The 16825-nt window shown below is 46.4% G+C and overlaps 1 protein-coding gene across 3 annotated transcripts; it reads left to right on the plus strand.

Moving 5' to 3' along the window:
• The first annotated feature begins 5506 nt into the window (after positions 1–5506).
• LOC118589636 (T-cell-specific guanine nucleotide triphosphate-binding protein 2-like) lies at positions 5507–10961 on the plus strand. 3 transcript variants are annotated; one of them, XR_004945680.1, is made up of 2 exons: positions 5507–5696; positions 8387–8414. XR_004945680.1 is itself a non-coding variant. In XM_036197111.1 (2 exons), the coding sequence occupies exon 2, from the start codon at positions 9447–9449 to the stop codon at positions 10737–10739; it is 1293 nt and encodes a 430-aa protein (XP_036053004.1). In that variant the 5' UTR covers positions 5507–5696; positions 9426–9446; the 3' UTR covers positions 10740–10961. The 3 variants fall into 3 exon arrangements, 2 of the variants coding, with proteins under 2 accessions (XP_036053004.1, XP_036053003.1); XM_036197111.1 differs by lacking the exon at positions 8387–8414 and adding an exon at positions 9426–10961; XM_036197110.1 differs by lacking the exons at positions 5507–5696; positions 8387–8414 and adding exons at positions 8454–8479; positions 9426–10961.
• The last annotated feature ends 5864 nt before the right edge of the window (positions 10962–16825 follow it).

The raw sequence follows: 16825 nt of genomic DNA on the forward strand, positions 1-16825 counted from the left end.
TGCTTTGTCATTGAATTATTAGAGTGCAGTGTATGACTGCAGGGTTTTGTTTTGGTGTGTGTGTGTGTGTGCGTGTGTGTGTGGGGGGGGGGAGAGGGAGAGAGAGAGAGAGAAAGAGAAAGAGGGAAAGAGGGAGGAGAGGGGTTGCAGGTGTGTGGGTATGCATATCCCTGTGTGCATGTGCAGAGCCAGAGGATGATTTTGTTTCATTGTTCGAGATGAAGACTTGAACCAACCTTGGCATTACATTCTAAAACCAGACAGTAGGTGGCGCTCTCATAGCAGGAATTAATATCAAAGTAGTACTGTCTGGTTCTCATAGATCCCTCTCTCCTCTCTCTCTCCTTCCATCTCTCCCTCCCTTCCTGTCTGTATGTCTGTGAAGAATGACATTAGTATTTTGATGTGATTGCTTAATCTGTATGTTACTGCTTATAGTAGGAACACTTGGAACACTTGAACCAAAAATCTCCAATTCCAGGCTCTTTTTTTTTTTTTTTAAACTTCTTCAGCATCTCTTCAGTGTAACTACTAGCACAGAGCTTGGTAAATGACAAGATCCTCTTAAGTATTAAGTTTGGGGCCAGGCTGGACAACATGGTACAGATAGCTACAATAACAAAACCAGCATGCTATTGATATATAAGAAACCTCAGACACAGCAATTGGACAAGACAGACACGCCAGGATAAACTCACTTACCTACAGCACTGGGGGTCTGAGGCATGGTGGGCAGACACTCAGGTTTTCACTGGTAAATGAAGGGATAGGTTGTAGGGTCTGGCAAAGGTATCACACAGTCCGGCAGTGTTCTCTGAAGAACTCCGCTCGGTCTGCCTCCAGCATCCAGCGTCCCAGAACCAAGAGAGAGACCTCCTCTCGATCCTGGGTCTTCTGCTTCCTCCTCCACCCTGCCTTGTGGGCGTGACCATTACCGAAGCCTCAATGCGGGTTGGAACTTCCAAGCCAATGCTGGGATGGCTACCCACTACATCTCCCCCTTTTGTCTAAATAAGAAAGTTCTAACCTAATACAAGACTATATACAAAGAGATGGTTATCAAATATTGTCCAGGAGTAATGAGGGATAATGACCTAGATAAGTTGGAATTACAATAAGTGCAAACAATATCAAGCAAAAAACACATAGTGAAATCCAGGGAAGTCTAGAGCATGGGTAGGTGGCATGTTACAAAGATCATTCCAAAAGGTGTCCTTTCCTAAAGAACCTGAGTCTAATACTTAATAATTCTATCTAAGATATGTATATATACTAAGTTGTAACTATAACTGCTAATCTCCAACCTCATCAAAGACCTGAGAAGGAATATAACTCAGCTGCATCCCAGATACTGCTTCAAACTATGAAAACGGTGCTTGCTGTTCTTGGAGGGACCTGAGTTTGGTTCCCAGCATTCACATGAGTAGCTCACAACTGCTTGTAACTCCAGCTGTAGGGGTATCAACACCCTCTGCAGGCCTCTGAGGGTACTTGCACTCGTGTACATACACATACTTAAACATAAAATTCATCCTTAAAGAAATACAATACTCGCCGGGCAGTGGTGACGCATGCCTTTAATCCCAGCACTCAGGAGGCAGAGGCAGGTGGCTCTCTGTGAGTTCGAGGCCACCCTGGGCTACCAAATGAGTTCCAGGAAAGGCGGAAAGCCACACAGAGAAACCCTGTCTCGAAAAACAAACAAGCAAACAAACAAACAAAAAAAAAGAAATACAATACTCGGGCTGGAGGGATGGCTCAGGGGTTAAGAACACTGATTGCTCTTCCAGAGGTCCTGAGTTCAATTCCCAGCAGCCACATGATGGTGTGCAGGCATATATGCAGGCAGAACACTGTACAAATAAATAAATCTTTTTTTAAAAATACAATACTTTATAAATTTCTCAGTTTTAAACTATCTTTTCTAGCCAACATATTCTCTTTAAAACATTTTTTTTTAAATTATGTGTACAGATGCTTTTCCAGTGTTCATTCTTTGCTCCGTATGTGTGCAGTGCCTGCAGAGGTGAGAAGAAGGCTTCAGATAGAGGTACAGACGGTTGGAAGCCGCCATGTGGGTGCCGGGAATTGAACCTGGGTCCTCAAGAGCAGCCAGTGCTCTTAACTGCTGTGCTCTCTCTCCAGCCTGCCCACATAGTCTCAACAAAGGTGCCAGAAACAAGGAGAAATGATAGGTAAGGTATGGAGCTAGGGAAACGGGAAACAGGGTGTGTACATGCAGGATGATAAAATGTCCATCTCTCAGCCTGTGCAAAAAGCAACTCGGAATGGATTAAAGACCCAAGTGCAGCTAGAAACAGAGTCAGAAAACAGATCAAGACACTGGGAAGGTGATGCTGAAAAGCGAGTCCACACGTGGCTCCTGTCAGACTAACAGCTTCCTGACAGCAGAGCGCCGCCAGGTGAGCAGACTGTGGTGAGAAGAGGGTGGGAGACATGTCCACAGAGAGCTGAACGGAATCTACTTCCAACCCATGGAGCTGCCCTACACCTTTAATCCCTGCACTCGGGAAGCAGGGGACAGGTGGATCTCTGAGTTTGACGTCAGCCTGGCCTACATACTGAATTCTAGGCTAGCCAAGGCTACACAGTGAGACTCTGTCTTAAAAAACAAAACAACAAAAAAACAAAACAAAAACAAAACAAAAAAAACCACTGTTTAAAATAGGCAAATGATCTGAATATCCTTTTGTGGAAAAAAAAAAATACTAGCAGCCCAAAGGTAGATGAGAACCAGTGTTATTAGAACTGCCCTCAGGTCCAGCCCTGTCACTCTTGGGGATACACAAAAGGGTCGTCTGCACACGATTAACACATACTGTTCATACCTGCAGACAAGAGACAGCCTTTCACATAGGAAGCCAAAGATACCCTGTTTACAGTAAAATGTGTGAAAGCCCGAAGGGCCTGTGTTTAGTCATGAAAGACCGAAAACTGCACTTTCTCTTGTGTGGAAACTGAGGAACTGAAAGCGATTGCCAGGGTTCTGGGACGGGCAGGCAGGGCGCACTGGCCAGCACATCCTGTCAATAAACGTGGAAACCAATCTCTGCGCAAATGAAGATGAAGGGGCAGAAGGGCTAACTATAATCCAAGTCCATCACATGCATGCAGACAATGTCTTGAAACCACTCACATCATTAGAGTGGCAATTAATAGGAAAATGTCCAATTGATTGATATGTGTCAGTAAAATGGAAAGAGTCAAGTTCTTCCTACAACTCTTCAATGGTGCTCCATGATGACATTCAGGGCTGTGGGGGCTGCAGAGTACCAGGCAGCTAGAAGCAGAGCCAGGGTTGGGGAGCAGGCCTGCACTGTGGGGTGCTGGGCTGCAGCGCTCAGAGCTGTGAGTCCCTCCTAGTCTTTGTTCAAAGACTGTTTTAAAATGCGTTCTCTGGCTGGGCATTTTCTTTTTTTGGGGGGTTGGTTTTTTGAGACAAGGTTTCTCTGTGTAGCTTTGTGCCTTTCCTGGAACTCACTCTGCAGCCCAGGCTGGCCTCGAACTCACAGAGATCCGCCTGGCTCTGCCTCCTGAGTGCTGGGATTAAAGGTGTGTGCCATCACCGCCTAGCTAAAAGGTCTTATTAATAAAAACAAATCCAGGGCCAGGTATTGGGGTGAACGCTGAAAGATCAGAGAACAAGCCACAGCTAACTTCACCTTGCCAATTCTCAGCTGATCCTGTTTTCAGTGTGGCTTTAAACTCAACAGAGATCTGGATGGATCTCTGCCTCCAGAATGCTAGGATTAAAGGCCACCATTTTCCGGCCTCTATGTCTATCTAGTGGCTGTTCTATTCTCTGACCCCAGATAAGTTTATTAAGGTGCACAATATATTGAGGGACACAATGTCACCACATTTGTGATGCTCTGGGGAAGCGACAGCGGTGAGGTGGTGAGATAAGGTAGTCATGGCTCTTCGATAGTTTTCTGATCTCTTTGGCCATTACCTCTGTATTTGGCTCTGTGTTTCTTATTTAATAAGACTGTTTAGAAATTCCTCTACACAGAAGGGAAAAGCAGAATGAGTCATGGTCACTGGGGGGGTGGGGAGGCAGAGAAATGCAGCTTTGCTGGCTTTGAAGAGGGCCAAAGACTCTGAGAAGCTTCTAGAACTAACAAAACAAAAACATTCTCCTTCAGTCTTTCAGATGTCTGAGTGTCTGTCTTTTTTTTCTTCCTTCCTCCCTTCCCCACTTCCTTTCTTTCTTGAGATGATCTCAAGTAGCATACGGTAACTTTGAGCTGCTTGACCTTGAATTTCTGATCTTCCTGCTTCCACCTCCCAAATGCTGGAATCACAGATGTGTGCCACCGAACCCAGTTTATGCAGTGCCGGGGATGAAACAATAGCTCCATGAATGCCAGGCAAGCACTCTACCTACTGGGCTACATTCTCAGCCCAGCCCTGCAGAAGGCTTGATTGTAGCCTGGCGGGACTCTTGCTGGATTTAATTGCAGCACCATGATGGATTTGCACTGCCTAGATTGTTACAGCATCAATAGGGAATCAATATGCTGCTTAATGTTTATATCTGTAGTGATACTGTTTTTATTTCAATATTGTCTATTTCTCTTTTTCTGGATTAATGTAACTCAACTGAGGCTAATTCCCGCTCCCATTCAGAGGACTCAGATGTTACTGGTATGTAGGAGGCAGATGCCAAGGATGCTTTTAGTCACCCTGACAGTTCCTCTCCCAGTGTCACCTGTGTAGGGGAAGGGACCTAGAGGCAGATAGCACAGTCCCTGGATTATAAAGCTCAGTGGCTTCAGGAGTGATGCCTGCACCAATATGCCTGGAGGAGGATGTACCCTGATTCCCGGGGAGGAGGGGAGGCATGCTCTGGGCTCCCTCCTAGAATTGCCCAATGTGTTCTCTTTGCAATAAAACTAAAATTGTAAATCGAACACTCTCCCGGGTCCTGAGAGCTATTCTAGCAAATTGCTGAGCCTGAGCAAACTTTAATTTTTTTCTTCCTACGTGGGACCTCAAGATTTGCTGAAAGTCCAGAGTGAGTTAAGGAGGAAACTCAGAGAGTTTTGGAAAGTCTGCACCCAGGACAGGGGCTTAAAGTAAACACATTATTTTATCATCCCCACAGAGACTGGTTGTGGAGGGGGTGGAGCAAGGCCATGAGTGGTCTGTGGGCTCTGAGTTCTGGTTCAGCTCTTGAACAGCATATATACAGCCTGGGGTCTAGATGACATGACCCCTCCTCAGTCACAGCAGCCTCCTGCCCGGATCCCTGCCCCTTCCCCTCATCACCATACCCAAAGCAGGCTGACCCAACTCGATGGCCCTGTTGGCTTTCAGTTTCTATGCCTAGAAATTGTCACGTTATGGGAAGTTTACTTTCATTTTGAAAGTTCCTACTCTGCATTGTTGGTGGGGTTTCCTCCCTTTGTTGACTGGATTCCTGTGAGGGTAGGGCAGCAGCTAAAGGCAAACCTCAGAGCTCTTCACACACAGCTCAGCCTTCTCTGCAGTAGTCACACAAATGCAGCACACTGGGATTTCCAAGTGAAGTCCAATCTGTGCAGGTCTGTGTGCACTTGGTGTGCCTGATGCTTTGGAAAGCTCTTCACTGGACCCATTCTCCTCAGCTCTGCCAGTGGGAAAGTTAGGAGCTCAACTCTGCCACCAGAAATCTCTTTTTCTCAAGGGAGCTGGTGAGTGATAAGATATATATTTTTAATTAACACAGGTCTACAAATAGGATTATAGGCTGTAGGTCTGAGGATAGAACAGCCTACATGCCTGATGTGATTGAGGTGCCACGGAGCTAGGCTGAGGGGCAGGATGGGTGCAGGACAGCTGAAAGTCATTCAGAGAACTGAATATCTCTAATATTTTCAGAGAGCATTCATATCCAGGCTATGGAAAAGACAGAGGTATTGAAGGGCAGGGGCGATACTGGATAACGTCTGGCACCAGATATCTCCTCATCTCCTATCCAATATCTAAACACTGTTGACTTGGAAGACAAGGAACATTAGCTAACCACAAACTCAAGAGTTCATGTGTCTTCCTGAACTCTGAGTTCTCCACCAAACTGTGGGCTTGGCGTCGGCCTCTGCAAAGAACTCTGTCTTCAGAACTTCCATCTTGAAACCCAGCTCTGATCTTCGGGAACAGTAGGACTCACTTTCTTCATGTCTCTCAATGTCTGTTTCTTTGATGGTTAATCTTAAGGTGGAGGGGGGCTGGGGGTGCAGTTCACTGGCAGGGTACTTGCCTAACCTGCACAAGGCCATGATTTCAATCCTTAGAACCCTCCAAAAAAGTGCTTACTTTTAAGGTGGGAGTCACTACACTGTGTTTACAGGGTTGTTAGAACATAGTGGAAGCATGTGTGCTGAGGCACACAAGCTTCATAGGACATGCTCCTTGCAGTCCCTCTCATTTTGCCCTGACTTGTTAGATGCACTCCCAACACGTAGAAGACAAGGTTCTGAGGGTCCACCTTTTTGGTCCTCAGACTTGCTCATCCTAACTAACACTTAGTACATATTCTCAGGGATGCTGCTGGGTGGGACAGTTGCTGCTGTCTACACATGTTGGATGCTTAAGAATTCCCCATCTGGTGTGTGTGTATGTGTGTGTGTGTTCGTCTGTCTGTGTGTGTATGTGTGTGTGTGTGTTCGTCTGTCCGTGTATGTGTGTGTGTGTGTGTGTGTGTGTGTGTCCATGTGTCCCTGTGTCCACTCAGGAGTATGTGTGTGGATATTCACTCTGGACAGTCACACATACTCATAGTGCCTGATAGCTCCCTTACCTACCCAGGGACAAGCCAGCTGTCTCCAGTTCTGTCAAGGAGATTTGTTGCCATCTCTGGTCATACACATACCAAGGCAGAACTTGTATACCTGCTCAGATGAATTCTTTTCCAAACTGCCCCCGCCCTTTCCAGTCCTCCTGTAACAAGCAGCCGCCAGGGAGGCCCCAGTGGAAGGGCCTACTCCCTCACTGTAGCCAGAGAAGGTTCTCCAACCTACCTTCTGCCCCAACACCTATCCTGAGTGGTGGTGGCTTGGTTTCCTGATCTAGCGATTTTACCCCTTCTCTGTGAGGTTCAGTGTGGAGGGTTTACGTCCCATTCATTAGGATTAGTCCTGGACATTTGATTTCTTCTTGTGTCCTGGGTCAAAAGTCTTCTGTGACCTGAGAGGTCATGGCAGTTCCAAAGTGACAGAGGGATCTTCTTGGTGAGACTGACAATGGCCTCTTCAATCCCTACTCTTGTGTCATCCACACTGTCTCTTCTACCTGTGACACATTCTTCAGGAGTCAGTCCCCCAGGTGACTGACTATCTTCCTGGAGTGTTTGGACTCTTTCCACGCAAGATGGAGCAGGGTGAGGAGTGGGCTCGGCTCAGGTGGATGACGCAGCAGGTAAAGGCACTGGACACCAAGCCTGATGACCTGAACTCTATCTCCAGGCCCTGCGTGGTGGAGAGAGAGAACTGACTCTCACAAGTTACTTTACCTCTGCTTGTGCACCCCATCCCACACATACACAAAATAAAGTGTAATGTAAAGGAATTGCATTGAATACCCCAGAGGGTTTTCTTCTTTTTTTTTCTTCAGGTTTTTTTTTTTTTTAATTAAGATTTTATTTTTTAAGAGAAGTTTTAGCTCCACAGAGAAATCAAGAGACAGGTAGTGACTTCTCACAGACTGCTGTCCCTACACATGCATGGTTTCCCCCATAGATTGCTGTCCCTACACATGCATGGGCTCCCCCATCACCAGCATCCCCACCAGAATGGTGAACTGTCACTGATAGGCTGTGGTCAGACACGGTCCAGAGACTATGTGAAAGTTGCCTCCAGGTTGTATTCATCCGAGATGCATCTCAGCACATACCCAGTTACGATGTCACACTGAGTATTTTCACTGCCCACAACCCTTTGTGTTGACTTTTCACTCAGGCTCCAACAACAAGCGGCAACCACTGACTTGATTTTTCCCTTCACTTTGTCTCATCTGGAAGGTCGGTCTCTTGGCATGTGGGATGTGCTGCGGGGTCATGTGGCCTTTATAGGTGGCTTTTTCTACTTAGTCTGTTTATGACTTCACAGTTCAGCTCTTGAACTTCTGAATAGTACACAGTCATCTTGGGGATTCCACATCTTATTAGTTCATTCACCTGCCAAAGGGCATCCTGGCTATTTCCAAGGTTTGTAATTATGAATAAAGCCTCTAGAAACATCCATGTGCATGTTTTGGTGGGAACAAACATGAAAATGTGTAGGAACACGTATGTTGACTGTGCTAAAGAAACTGCCATGCTATCCTCCAAAGTGAGTGTTCTATTTTACTTTTTAATTTTTATTTTACTTTTGGTGTTTTGAAACAGGGTCTCTATGTCGTCCTGGATACCTTGGAACTCAATATATAGACCAGGCTGGCCTTGAACTTAAAGATCCTGCTTCTGCCTCTGAGATTAAAGGTGGGTGCCACCACGTCTAGCTTTTTTTTTTAGTGCATTTTTAAATGATGCTGTTTGTTCTTATTGCTCAGTTTCAAGAGTTATTTATACATTTCGGGGTCACAATCTTTTATTGGCTGTGACTTTGTAAGTATTTTCTCTTATCTGTGATTATTTTGTCAGTCTCCTGGTAATATTTGTCTTTTATAGAGAAGTAGTGGGGTTTATTGCTAGGATTTGTTTTATTTTTATGTATGTATGTATGTATATGTGTGTTTGACTTTGTGTGGGTATGTGTATGTACATGCAGGTGCCCTCAGAGTCCAGAAGAGGGCGCCTGATCTCCCGCTATAGGCGGTTCTGAGCCACCTAATCTGGGTACCGGGAATTGAACTTGGTTCCTTGTAAGAGCAGCAAGTGCACTTAACCGCTGTCATCTCTCCAGCCGGAGTCAATTTTATGTTGTTCTGTTTGTTTACTCTATCAGCAACCCCATACTGTCTTATAACTTCATGCTGTTTTGATTTTTGTGTATGTGGTAGAGGGGATTGAACCCAGGACCAGGAGCAAGCTAGGCAAACACTGTGCCTCTGTGTTACACTCTTGCTCTCCAGGATGTCTCAAGTATCACACCACAAATGGTCTGCAGTGTGGGGCCCTGTCTCCTTTTGCTTATTAGATGGTGTTGTGTCCAAACTTTTTTTTTTCAAAATAATAAAAATAAATAAGATGAAAAATAACATAGGATAAAAAGTTTGGATTGAGAAATCAGATCTTGAAATTAATGAACAATCTCTTGGGGAAGCAAAGCAGCCAAGTCCTAGGAACATCAAAGAACAGAGCAGGGCAATGCTCCTCTCCGTCCTAGTGTGAGTTTGGAGAGAGGCTTCTGCCTGAAGAGCAGAGCTGAGCCCCTCCATGCTGTGCTGACCTTTGACCTTCTTTCCCACTTCTGCCTTCCCTCCAGTGTCTTTGGCTGCCCACCGCCATGGGTCAGTCTCCTTCCACACCTGATACAAAGGCCCACAATATGGCCTCCAGCTTTAATGCATTTTTCAAAACTTTCAAGATGGAAAGTAAGATCATTTCTGAGGAGACCATCAATTTAATTCAGTCGTTTGTGCAGGAAGGGGACATACAGAAGACAATTTCCACAATCAACACTGCTTTGGCAGACATTGAGAATGCCCCTCTGAGCATCGCAGTGACAGGGGAGACCGGGGCAGGAAAGTCCACTTTCATCAATGCCCTGCGGGGCATAGGACATGAAGAGGTCGAGTCAGCTAAGAATGGAGTACTGGAGACCACAATGAATAGACAGGATTATACCCACCCTAAGTTCCCTAATGTGACCATCTGGGATCTCCCTGGGGTGGGGACAACTACCTATAAACCAGGAAAATACCTGAAGAAAATGAAGTTCCAGGAGTATGACTTTTTTGTTATCGTCTCAGCCACTCGCTTTAGAGAGAATGATGCCCAGCTAGCCAAAGCAATCGCAAGAATGAAGAAGAATTTCTATTTTGTTCGAACAAAAATTGATAGTGATTTGTGGAATGAGAAAAACTGTAGACCCAGGACCTACAATAAGGAAAAACTCCTGGAGGATATCCGAAAAGATTGTGTGGAGAAGCTCCAGAGGGCCAACGTAGCCTCCTCTCGAGTCTTCTTAGTCTCCAGCATCGAGGTAGCACAGTTTGACTTTCCTCGCTTGGTGTCCACCCTTCTGAAAGAGCTGCCGGCACACAAGCGTCACATCTTCATGCAGTGCCTGCCTAACGTAACCGAGGTTGCTATTGATCAAAAGAAAGATGTCCTGAAGCAGAAGATCTGGCTGGAGGCTCTGAAGTCCGGAGTGCTGGCCACCATCCCTATGATGTTTTTCTTCAAGGATGACATTGAGGAGCTGGAGAAGGCCCTGATTTACTACAGGTCTTGCTTTGGGCTGGATGACAAGTCACTGGAAAACATGGCCAGCGAGTTGTCCCTGCCTGTGGAGAAGCTTGAGTCCAGCATCCAGTCACCTCATTTGCTGTCAAGTGAGATGGAGGAGTCTGTGGGGGAAAAGCTGGTGAAATACCTGGAGAAAATTTTTGCTGTCACTGGAGGACTTATAGCCACTGGCCTTTACTTTAGAAAGAGTTACTACCTCCAAAATTATTTCCTCGACATAGTGGCTAATGATGCTAAAATTCTGCTTAAGAAAAGAGGTTTTTTGGAGGACTGTGGGGATTCTGAAGAAGGCTGTGAAAACAGGGAAAATGAGACAGCTGGCTTATGATTTAGGTGATGTTAGTGTCTTCAGGACGCTGGGGACTGGGAAGATGGCTTAGGGTGTTCCTGAAGCACCCTGGCCAGGCTGTGATAACTTTTAGACTTTGTGACCCTTGATGGGAAAATAGAGGCATCTGGAATCTTATGCTGTGTGGCAGTTGTCACAGCCAGCAAGCCTTATTGATGAGATGGCTGTCCTGGAACTCTGTAGACCAGTCTGGCCTTGAACTCAGACAGAAATCCTCCTGCCTCCACCTCTTGAGTGCTAGGGTTAAGGTGTGCATTACCACACCTGGAAGAAATGATTTTTTAAAAATTATGTATACAGTGTTCTGCCTGCATGCCAGAAGAGGGTACCAAATCTCATTAAAGATGGTTGTGAGCCGCCATGTGGTTGCTGGGAATTGAACTCAGGACCTCTGGAAGAGCAGCCAGTGCTCTTAACTGTAGTGGGTAGCCATTCCAGCCTTGGCCTGGAAGTTCCAACCCCCATTGAGGCTCCAGTAGGCGGGGCTGAGGGAGGACGCTGAAGACCCAGGATGAAGAGGAGAGGTCTCTCTTGGTTCCAGGACCCTGAACGATGGAGGTAGACCGAGCAGAGAACACCGCCGGACTTTCCCAGACCCTGCAACCTATCCCTTCACTTGTAAGCTACCCCACAAAATAAACCTCCCTTTTAACTACGTGGAGTGGCCTTAATAATTTCACCAATACTTAACCCCTGAGGCATCTCTCCAGCCTGATTTTTTTTTTTTTTTTTTAAATTCACGTACCCATGGCATGCCTTGGCTTTACGCTGCTCTGCGGAGAGCACTCACATGCTGGCTGCCGTCTTTGTTCCTTTTATGGTTGTCATACATTCAGTTCATATGACAGTGTAACAGAAAACAAGAGGGAACCATGGCTTGAGGAAAAGTGTTTTCAGAGGTCCTTCTTCAGAGGTACAAGGACACATGACAGGGATGCAGTCTGGGGTTTGCACATGGGAGGCCCAGGTACTCCTCCCATGTTAACAGAGAACTTTCTGTGCATGAACCCTCGAAGACAGGAAATGAGAGGAAAGAAGCTAACGATTAAAGTGGAAGCCCCCCACCCAAAAAAAAATACAGAAGTTCCTTAACCACGTGAGAAGATCCGTAGGCTTCACCCGATGGGAGGAATGTAAACTAGAAGTCATGCCACTTCTCAGCTCTTGGGTCCAGAAGAATTCTGAGGTTGAATTTACAAGTGTACATAAACAATTTCTGTGATGAAGTGTTGGTGTCAACACCAATATCACGAGACATGATGTGGGCAGTGATGGAACTGCTGAGGAACTGTCACACACAGCTTCTCTGTGACACTCTTTAGACACTGCAAAACAGTGCAAACAGGTATATTATTTTTGGGGTTACTTCTGTGGGATTCTAAGATGGATTGAGTCTAGGGGCTGGAGAGATGGCTCCGAGATTTCAGAGCATGTGCTATCCTTGTCCAGGACTTGAGTTTGGTTCCCAGAACCCATGTCAGGTAGCTCATAACCCCCTATAACTTCAGCTCTAGGGGATCTGACCCCTCTTTTGGCCTCCAAGGGCACCTGCCCTCACAAACACATACCTACACGCAGACACATTGACACATAATGAAACAGGAAAACAAATCTTCGGAAAAGTGGGCAAGCCTATAAACAATTCAAATGTTCCTTTAGTGGGGGTGGGGCAGCCAGACAGTTGCCTGACAACCAGACAGAAGATAAGCAAAAGCACCCACGTCTCTATATTTGCCTTCCTAGATGCAAATCACTAGATGTAGACACAATGGGCTCAGTGAGTCACTGTTGAGCTATGTGAATTCAGGACAAGGGTATATTTTCATACCTATCCTAAAGAATTCAATTCATTTAGTTTAAGTAGGGGTATGATGCAGGATAAGTGCTAGACTGAGTATAAAATATGGTCATCTAGCTGGGCGGGAGGTGGTGGCACCCGTCTTTAATCCCACAAGGATATCTGAGTTCCAGGCCAGCCTGGTCCTCAGAGTGAGTTCCAGGACAGCCAGGGCTACACAGAGAAGCCCTGTCTTGAAAAACCAAGGAAAAAGAGGGGGGAAAAAAGGTCATCTAATAGCTGCTTAGTTAAAACTTCAAGGTAACATTTCTAGGAGTAGAATAAGAAATGAAACTAATTGTGCTTGCTGGCGTGAGCAAAGATTGTATTTTAAAACTGAAAAAAGACATTCCTACAAAAGTAAACATATCCCAAGGGCACAAATAAAACTAAGACATCTTTAGCTTTTTATTAGCAATACTGATCATAACAATAGCAGCCATAAAGCTGTTGCCTTACTGGGAGTGTGGTATACTATAACATGGCAAGGCAAATAAGCCCATGTTAACGTCACAGAGTAACAAGAAGTTCAGCAGAACAGATGAGGCACAAAGTGGGGCTGGAGAGATGGCTCAGCAGTTAAGAGCAATTGCTGCTTTTTGCAGAGGGATCCAAGTTCATGTTGAGCACCTAGGTTGGATGGCCCACAACGGCCTGCAACTCCAGCTCCAGGGAGTTCAACACCCTGTGACCTCCATAGGTACTCACCTGCACCCAGCCATACACAGTTAAAAAAAAAAAAAAATCATAACCCAGTTAAAAAAACAAAAACAAGAAAGCAGCAAGCTGTGTTCTAACTTTGTATACTAAATAGGGCCATTAACAGTTCCTGTTCTCTCCAGGAGCAATGGACATTCCTAGCACAATTCTTGGGCTTAGAATTCTGCTCTGCAGCGATTAGTGGGGCGGTAAGTTGAGGCTGAGCTTTAGTGCGGCAATAGAAAAGGAGAAGTTACACTCTAAGGTTGTTGTGGTGGTTTGACAGAAAATGGCCCCCAAAGGGAGTGGCACTATTAGGAGGTGTGGTCTTGTTGAAGTGGGTGTGGTCTTGTTGGAGGAAGTGTGTCACTGTGGAGGAGAGCTTTGAGGTCTCTCATGTGCTCAAGCCATGCCCAGTGTCTCAGACCACTTCCTGTTGCCTGTGAGTCAAGATGTAAGAACTCTCAGCTCCTTCACCAGCACCATGTCTGCCTGCATGCTGCCTTGCTTCCCTCCCGCCATGACAACAATAGACTAAGCCTTTGAAGTGTAAGCAAGCCACCTCAATTAAAAAAATTTTTTTTAATGAGTTGCTGTAATTATGGACCCAAACAAGTGCCAAAGCTAAGGCTGTGTCAAAGGAAGTGGAACACAGCTTTCTGTTGAACCAACAAACAAGGGTCTGTTTTGAGATCCATGTGTGTGACATGTGAGGGAAACTGGGATGTCAGATAAAACCAACAATTTCATAGTAAAACTAAGGTTCAGCGGTCAACTCTGAAATGTACTAAGAAAACTGTATAAAAAGGAAGAAATCATGTGCAGGTTGCTTATTATCAGCAAAGTGTGTAGCTTGCCTTACTTGTATAGATTGTAGACTAAATAAAAATTGAAGCAAGGTCTTTCTTTCTGTTTTGTTGTTGTTGTTGTTTGTTTGTTTGTTTTTGAGACAGAGTCTCACTATGTGGCCCTGGCTGTCCTCAAACTCACAGGCCTGCCTCTGCCTCCTGAGTGCTGGGATTAAAGGTGTGTGCCACGACCCTGGCAAAGGGAGTTTTTTCTTTGTATAAAATTTCCATCAATAATTGAGATTATTCTGATACTTAAACAGCTGCTCCCTGAATGAAATAAATAAATAAATAAAGGAGGACATGACTGCTCCTAGGTACAGTAGAAGAGAAGGTGTGTTGTAGATAGAAGGGAGAGCACAGCCTGAGGCAGAGACATCTGGGAGAGTCCAAAGTGAACACAACCCTGAGCTAGGCCATGTGAGGAGATGGGGGAGAGGAGAGCCAAGAGACCAAGGGGCCAGGAGGGTAGAGGCGAGACAGAAGGGCTGGGTAACCAAATGGCTGGATTATATAAGGAAGGGCAGCTGGGGGAAGGGCAGCCCAGCCCCTGGGATGGAGAAGTTTAGGGTAGGGGCTGGGGTATGTCACCTATACCATGTAACAGGTAAGGACTGTGGGATGATGGGGGAACCTGGCAGCCGGGTCAGATTTAGTGTTAAACAGGCACCTCAGCCCTTTGTCCTGGGTTTGCAACTTAACACCCTGCCATGGAGAACCATGTACTAGTCACTGTAAGTCAACTGGGTTCATGACTCTGTTGTCCATAACAAATCTCAAAGCAAATACTGTCTCTTGAGATCTAGATGACCCCACCCTTAAGAACTCCCACCCCTGCTGACCCCTAGTCCTGAGGACCCCAGCCCTGAGGATCTCATCAATAATCAATTTTGCAGAAGGAAAGACACAATTAAAATATTAGCAATTTGCAAAGCTTAAAGAAAAAACTTACTTAGGTGGGTAGTCACCAAACCATGTATTTTTTTGTCTGTCAACTATGCCTCAATAAAGTCAGAGAAAAAGGAAATGGACCTAGACTGTGATTCTTTTTTTTTTTTTTGAAGTTTAACTCTGATTTTATTGTATTAAATTTCTTTTTTTAAAATTTTTTCAACTTTTTTATTTTATATCAGCCATGGATTCCCCTGTTCCCCTGTCTCCCCCCTCCCCACCTTCCCCCCAGCCCACCCTCCATTCCCATCTCCTCCAGGTCAAGGACTCTCCTAGGAATTCAGCTCAACCTGGTAGATTCAGTCCAGGCAGGTCCAGTCCCCTCCTCCCAGGCTGAGCAAAGTGTCCCAGCATAAGCCCCAGATTCCAAACAGCCAGCTCATGTGATTCTTTTTTTTTTTTTTTTTTTTTCCAGAGCTGAGGACCGAACCCAGGGCCTTGCGCTTGCTAGGCAAGTGCTCTACTACTGAGCTAGATCCCCAACCCCCGACTGTGATTCTTATTCTGTGTGTCAGTTAGCATTCTGTGCTTTGACAGGGTGGGGGCCTTAAGATGGGGTCCTCGGTAGCAAGGGGCACCAGAGGGTGGAGGTTGCCATGGGTGGAGTCACCAAAAGTGGAGGTCCTCAGGAGTAAGGGATGAAATCACGAGGCATGGGGGGACTCAAGGACAGAGATCACCAGGGGTGAAATTCTCAGGGTTGGAGGTTCTCAGGGATGGGGTATTCAGGAGTGTGGTCCTTGTCATCACAAAACCTTCTGGCACCCAAGTGGGGCACCTGACCCAGCCCCTCAGGAGCTGTAGCACTTGGGAGATCCTGAAAGTAGAACTGACCTGCCCTCCTGGTCTGCCATGTGGTGGTGAGGGCAAGGGAAAGATGCTCTCCCCTCTTGCCCTTCGCCACCTGGAGCAGGTGGGGCAGTTGACCCAGCCCCTCAGCAGCTGTAGCACTTGGGAAAGCAGGCTCTGTACCTCACCTGGGCAGCACAGTAGAGCTGCCCTGTTGATAGGGACTTGGAGGCATGGGCATCAGCCCGAGAATGTGAGCAGGGGAGATCTCACCCTGTCCTTCATCTGCCCTAAGGTGGTGTGGGTGAGGGAGAGATCCATCATCCCCCCTCCCCAACTCCTCCTGTGGCAGATGAGAGAGCTGACCTTGGGGTCACAAGAGTGGGAGAGCTGTTCCTGCCCCTTACCAGCTGCAACACTGAGCAGAATGGCCCCTATGCCTCACCTGGCAACGCAATAGAGCTGGACCTGGTGGTGTGTAGGTGTGGGTGAGCTGGCCCTGAGGGCATGCAAGCAGGAGAACCGCCCCAGCCCCTTGCTCAATGCTGCATAGAGTGGACTTGCAATGCTGGCGAACTCACCCTGCTGGTGAGGACAAGGGAGAGCTAGCTAGTGGGCTGTCCAACCCTGCAGCCACCCAGGCCCAGAACCAGGGCTATGTGTTGGCCCACCCCAAAATCGACCCCATCTATGAAGGGACTGGTTCTGCAGATCCCAAGCTGCAGAATCTCCAGGACACAGGACAACAACAGGCTATCCAAGAGGAGTCCCAGTGAGGGCCTAGTATAGATAGTGTAGCAGAAACCAGAGGGCTCGAACCAGACCAAAGACTCATTGCAATGAACACTTGCAAGTAGAGAGGTGTGGGCTAAAGTGTGCACTGTGTGACTCACTGTGTCACACTACAGCTTCCACAACTAGATTTCTCCTTTTTTTCCCCC

Source organism: Onychomys torridus, chromosome 8, assembly GCF_903995425.1.
Source record: "Onychomys torridus chromosome 8, mOncTor1.1, whole genome shotgun sequence".
In the NCBI taxonomy this organism is placed as follows: Eukaryota; Metazoa; Chordata; class Mammalia; order Rodentia; family Cricetidae; genus Onychomys; species Onychomys torridus.